This window comes from Haplochromis burtoni, unplaced genomic scaffold (assembly GCF_018398535.1).
Source record: "Haplochromis burtoni strain Fernald_Lab_line unplaced genomic scaffold, NCSU_Asbu1 Contig_81, whole genome shotgun sequence".
Taxonomy (NCBI): Eukaryota; Metazoa; Chordata; class Actinopteri; order Cichliformes; family Cichlidae; genus Haplochromis; species Haplochromis burtoni.
Window position 1 is genome coordinate 1,271,589 of NW_024582442.1, and position 6,030 is coordinate 1,277,618.

Here is a 6,030-nt window from a genome sequence, read left to right on the forward strand (position 1 = left end):
CGGCTGCTTCAGCTGGATTCTTATTGGAAAAGGCACCGAAAGTTGTTCTGGGTATTGTATTCAAATCTCACGCAGTTCAAGATTTTTTTTCTTTTAACAGTAGCTTTATTTATACACTTTAACACAGACAGCGACCAACTCACGTTTGCATGATTTAGTATATTTAATAAAAACATGGGTCTGAAGTGCTGAAATCACACATAGAATCATACAATATTTTAGAAAGTGTTGAGATCAATTAAGGTTAATTCACAGCAGTTCAATTACATAATTAGGTAAACAAAAGAGCAGAATGGTCAACGGCTCACCAATCTGGAAAAAAACAGTGTATATAAATTGTGTAACAATTTCAGTTCCATAACATGCAATTGTAAAGACTAAATATCTCTTCATCTACAGCACATAAAATCATCAAAAGATTCAGAGAAAATCTCTGCCTAAGAGACAAGGCTCAAAATCACTGCATTACACACAGGTACTATTCCAGTGCATGGACTCAGGACCGCTTCCCAAAAAAACATAATTTGCTGTACCGTCCACAAATACAGGTTAAACATCCATGATGGAAAAAAGAAGACACGTTATTCACATACACCACCGTCTTTTCTAGACTAATGCTCATTTACAGTGCTGTGAAAAACTATTTTCCTCCTTTCTGATTTATACCAATATATTAGTTTATTCATGCCAACAATCAAACATGGTGGTGGTAGTGTGGATGGTCTGGGGCAGCTTGTGGCCATGATGTCTTCATCAGTACATTTGGTTCTATGTTCAATAACTCCTTCTTTAGCTGTTCAGCTTCCTTCTTTGCATTCTCCAGTTTGTTTGTTGCCTCCTGCCTTTTACTTTTCTCCTCTTCAAGCGCTTTAAGGACTTCCTGTAATTCTTTCTTGGGATTTTCCGCTTCCCGTTTTGTGTTTTGAAGTTTCTTTTTTGCCATCTGTGTTACACTTTTCTCCTCTTCAAATACTTTCTGCACTTCCAACAGTTGTTTTGTATTTTTGCTTGCTGCTTTCTCCTTTTCTTCCCTTTCTGTGCTTTCTTGACATTCAGCACTTCCCGCTTTGCACTTATAACTTTCTTCTCTTTATTTTCTATTCAATTTCTTTGACCTACGACCTCCACTTTTCACTTCTTCAAGGGCTTTTGGATTTTAAGATTCCTTGTTTACTCTCCACCGTTTTGCTTATCTTTCCTTGGTCGTTTTGGCCTTTTCACCAATAAATGAATCTTTTACAGAGAAATTCAGGGCAATTGATGTTGTCTTATCTGAATTTGTTTGTAGTGAACTGCAGTTTTCTTTGTTGTGAGCAGAGGTGGTTGTATAGATGCCTTTCCTTCCCCCAAAGGGGATTTGTGTCTCTGCCTGGAACTGAACCAGCAACCTTTCATTTGCAGAACGAGTGTGCAAGTACATCACAGAGCCACTGTGATAAATACACACACACAAAACAGAGAAATCAGAAAGGGGTTAAATACTTTTTCACAGCACAGTAGCTCATGCCCCGAGTATAGGTTCTTGCTCTGTATCTTTTTTTCTCTTTTAGCGGTAGTGTTTGAACCCTCATTTGTGAATACAACTGTATTCACTGACAGTGGTTTTTGAAGTGTTCTTGAGGCCGCCAAGTGGTTTCCACTATATCAACTCCTCCAGCTGCTCCCTCAAATTATCCACATATCTGTGGATGTCTGAGATGTTCATGCGGTTCCGCTTCAGTTCCTCATCTCGTATCTGTAAAAAGCAACAAAGCCATCAAACAAATAAATAGTCTTTGATCAAAGAAATATTAAAATAGAGTGCAAAGGTCTTGAGTCCCCCTCTCATTTCTTTATATTTTGCTAAGAAAATGGGAAATGCATGCAGTGATTTATTGAAAGGCGTAAAAAACAACTGGAAAACAAAGCAGAGCCTGAAAATCAGTATTTATTATGTCCACCTTTATTCTTCAACAGTTTGAACTCTCTTAGTCGTAGTTTTCAGGAATAGTTGAAGGACATTCAAATCTCTTCTTTGGATTCTGTTCTCTCAAGAAACACTATTGGAAATCCTACAGAACTACTGCTCAAGATCACTTAAAAAATACAAAAAGATTTGGTTACTTGGAAGCAACATATAAAGAAATGACGGTAAGTACAAGATTTATATGTCGACTTTACATTAGACTGTTTGTTTAATGTAATTTCAGTTCTCTACCCCCTTAATGAGGGCCTCCTTCCAGGCACTGATGCCTGTAGTCAGCTGAGTCTCTCGGTCATTGATCTTCAGGAGGTGGTTATTGTGGGCTGTGGCCAGTGCATCTATCACTGCATCTCTGTCTTCAAACAGCTAAAATATAAAACATAGGAGTGACAGAATGAGGCCAGTGATACTGTTAGCGCACCATGTTTTAAGCTCACCTGAAGAAATATATTATACTTGATCTGGAATTGAAAAAAATATAATGCAGTTTTTGTATTTTCTTTGATTCTTTTTCTTTTTTCACTCTTTGAAAACTACACGCAATGATCTGCACCCTCTATGCATGCACAGTTATCTGTTAGATTAACAAAGACCAGAACAGAGACAGAAACTTGCAGGGTTTTTTTTCCAGCCATATATTTGTAACCATATATTTTGTAATACCAGTTTGGCTTATAAAGGACGACACTGACCATTATAACATCATCTGGCAAGTCCTCCTTCCGGGCGTCTCTGGCCACTGTCTGCAAGATTTTAGCAGCAACTATTTGCATCTTCTGATAATAGTCATCTTCAAGATCTCGACAGTGGGAGAACGTATTGTTTTGTTAAAGAAATCACTCACACAGGAAAACATCTGTTTGATTAAACCCCATTAAACCCTCATTTGTGCTACGACACTCTGGTGAGTTGATGAACCACTTTCTTCTGCTTATCCAGTTTAAGGTTGCAGGGACAGGTCACCAGTGAGTCGGAGTGCTCATGACTAAATAATTACTAGCATACAGTAATGAGTGTTTTTAGAATGTTTTTAAGGCAGTTCTGTTATTTTCCTGTAAAAAAAAAAAAGGATATGTCCCCTGTGCGATTTCACTGAAGTGTCTAACCATGTCTGAGATTCTGCTCTCAAAAGTTTTGATCTTCTCCTAAAATGACCAAGCAGCATCACTTTGATTAAATGTGAAACACAGACATACAGTCTCATGACATATCAAGTATTTTAACATAATTTCTAAAATAAGAAATTTCATGAGATTTCATTGAGATATTTTACAAATTATACAAGTGTACAAACTCTAGCATACACTAACCTCCATCTCGCTGACCAGCTGAAACTCCAGTGTCATGAGGTTTTTACAGAGCCGGTTAATTTCACCATTGCAGTGGTCAATCTTGACTTTGCGTACCTCTGGGTCTGATAACTGCTGCAACTCTTCTGTCCGCTTTAAAGGAGAAAACACAAAATATCATCTCATGCTGAGTCATTGCATTCATGTAAATCACTGTGCACACGGAAAAGGCGATTGCTCCCTGCTTGCCTCTTTGTGTTCATGATTAAACTTTGCTAACATCTGCGATGCCTTCTCCTGGCAGTCTGTCACAGCCTTTTCTTGGCAACTGAAGAAAGACTTCACCTCTGTCTCCCTTCGTTTGTGCTCATCCAAGCCCCTTTCAAATAACTGTGTGCACAGCTCCCCCATTTGGTGCTCAAATGTAAGTGCAAGGTCAAGGAACCAAAAGGAATGATTGGTTTAGCCTGTACTATGACAATAATAACAATGCACGCATGGATCAGGAAACCAGGATGATAAAAGATATCTTTGAATCAGAGAATCCACTCCTGGTGCACAGTGCAGTGTTTGTGCTTTTGGATCATCTTTAAACATGGTCCTAAACAGATAAGAGCCATTAAGGAACTCCACAAAGGCATCCTGCACAAAAAACAACAAAAAAGAAAACATAAGTGTCACACTGTATGTATACAAATCAACAGATGAGTCACAAAAAAAAGATAGTACTCGGTGTAATTTTAGCTCAGCTTCGTGTCTTTGTCGAGCCTCATCAGCCTGGTGTAGCTCCAGCTCTTCAAGTCTCATTTTCTCAAGGACATAGTGATATTTGATAGATGCTTCCTTTCTCTGTACGTACACAGAAATAAAATTTTGTTACTCTGCATCAACCAGCAATTCATAAATGCACATGAGGATGACTTTCAAACAAGCTTGGGTACAGTCAGCTTTACTGTTACATCTGTCTCCCTCTCATTCACACACACATACTCTGTTTTGCTTCTGCTGACCTTCCTTCTTCTCTCTAGAGTACACCTCCATTTCTCCAGACTCTCTTCCACCTGCTCGCTACTCTCACTACGGATCCCATTTTCATCTGCAAACATCGTAGTCAACCTGTCCATCACCACTGCAAACAAAAAGGGGCTCAGGTGTAATCCTATCCCCATCTTGAACTAATTTGTCACTCCTTCTGCACACCTCACCACTGTCTCACTGTCCTCATACATGTCCTAGGCTTGGGTATACTCATACTCTGTAAATGTGTATGTAAATGCTACTTTAAAGGTAAGCGCAGAACAAAATGTAGATTGGGTTTGCACTTACTGTCTTCTGGTCAAGTATTCTGGAGTCTAGGAACATCAACTTTGGAAAGTAGCCAGCAATGAAAAATCTGTAATCACCCTCGTTTAGGAAAGGATTTCCAAACAGGTTGAACGCTGCCAGGTTCTTGAACTTCCTGAGGTAGAGCACCTTTGAAATGCATTAGGTTAATTAAACAGTATCACATGACTGTTTCCTCATACTTGCATGGCAAATGCAGAAACGTTTCTTACATTATCCAACTGCCCAATTAGGTTGTTTGAAATGAAGAAGTGAGTTAGGTTCTCAAGTGTGTCCATATTTTCAATGACAGAGATTTTGTTGTTGGATAGATTCAGCACTTCAAGCTTCTGCACACACTCCAGACCCTCTATTTTCTCAATCTGGTTGAATGACAGATCTGAGGGACACATTCGAAATGACTCTCATCATTACCAGTAGATTCTGAGCTGATATAAGATGGCAATGCCTACACATCATTTGGTCAACAAGAACAAACTTTGTATCTTACTGAGCCACGTCAGATTAATCAGATGGTCCAGTCCCTGGATCTTTTCTATAGCATTGTTATTTAACTCAAGTTTGGACAAAGATGAGAAGTCCCATAAGTGATCAATCCTCAGGATGTCTGAAAATGTATAAAAAAGCATCCTCTCACTCAAACAAAATCAGCATGCTACATTCCTCATCACCTTCATGATTTCCCCTTACTTTTGTACTCCAGTCTTAATTTCTGGACTTCATTAAAGTGGATTTGGCTCGCATCTGGAAAACGCAGGATGTGATCTGGTTTAAACTGTTCCTGCACAGCATGCTGCAGGATCTCTTTGTCCATCGACGTGGGCTCAGAGATAATATATTCCGAGCTCATGCTGCTGTTTTGTGACCGGAGACAGACTTGGCATCACTTTACACTCTGATAAAAAAAGGAAAAAGAAAAATATGTCATTAAAAACAAACAAAACTTAAGAAACCAGGAAGGGGGTAAATGCTTTTTCACATCATTGTATGCACATTTGAGGGTATTGCTCTGAATATACTGCCAAACATCGTCATTGGCTCTCTAAGATATAAATAAATGAATTTAGCCAAAGCCAAACCTAACTACTGCTGTTTTTGTCACCGTAAAACGCTTAAAAATACAGAAAACCAGCTGGTGTTATCGATAAATTCAGTATGCCGCTACTTACCCCTGTTGTTTACGCTCAGTTACATAGCAACAGGTTCATTTTAAGCTGCATTCAAGTACTTGATTCCGTTGAAAAAGGCATCAACCTGAGACAACACTCTGTAAGAGTTTTGCTTTAACCATAAATTATATCTTTTAAGTCTGAGGTTATCTTGTAATGTACATGTATGTCTTATATTCATAAAAGCACCACAAGTCGAAATTGTGTTTAGTTGGGATCACACATTTTGTGATTTTTTTGGGGGGGTAGGTAGCTTTTTCAAGAT

At 38.7% G+C, this 6,030-nt stretch overlaps 1 protein-coding gene across 2 annotated transcripts; it reads right to left on the bottom strand.

Annotated features, from left to right (window-relative positions):
- Positions 1–95: 95 nt before the first annotated feature.
- On the bottom strand, positions 96–5,855 carry drc3 (dynein regulatory complex subunit 3). 2 transcript variants are annotated; one of them, XM_014334565.2, is made up of 13 exons: positions 5,766–5,855; positions 5,287–5,491; positions 5,087–5,203; positions 4,809–4,975; positions 4,579–4,725; positions 3,982–4,101; positions 3,782–3,894; positions 3,502–3,676; positions 3,274–3,405; positions 3,038–3,108; positions 2,656–2,779; positions 2,198–2,329; positions 96–1,735 (listed from the first exon to the last, which is right to left on the bottom strand). In XM_014334565.2, exons 2-13 carry the CDS (start codon positions 5,444–5,446, stop codon positions 1,640–1,642), a joined length of 1,554 nt encoding a protein of 517 aa, XP_014190051.1. In that variant the 5' UTR covers positions 5,447–5,491; positions 5,766–5,855; the 3' UTR covers positions 96–1,639. The 2 variants fall into 2 exon arrangements, with proteins under 2 accessions (XP_014190051.1, XP_005925504.1); XM_005925442.3 differs by lacking the exon at positions 3,038–3,108 and having other exon boundaries at positions 2,656–2,706.
- Between the last annotated feature and the right edge of the window lie 175 nt (positions 5,856–6,030).

What these genes read in the sequence shown, in the direction of transcription:
- drc3 (XM_014334565.2), bottom strand. Translation starts at nt 5,446, where the DNA reads ATGAGCTCGGAATATATTATCTCTGAGCCCACGTCGATGGACAAAGAG. An exon ending in GAATACTTGACCAGAAGACA is followed by an intron (nt 4,102 to 4,578) that starts GTAAGTGCAAAC and finishes GTGTACGTACAG; the next exon opens with AGAAAGGAAGCATCTATCAA. An exon ending in AGCTGGTCAGCGAGATGGAG is followed by an intron (nt 3,109 to 3,273) that starts GTTAGTGTATGC and finishes TGGTCATTTTAG; the next exon opens with GAGAAGATCAAAACTTTTGA.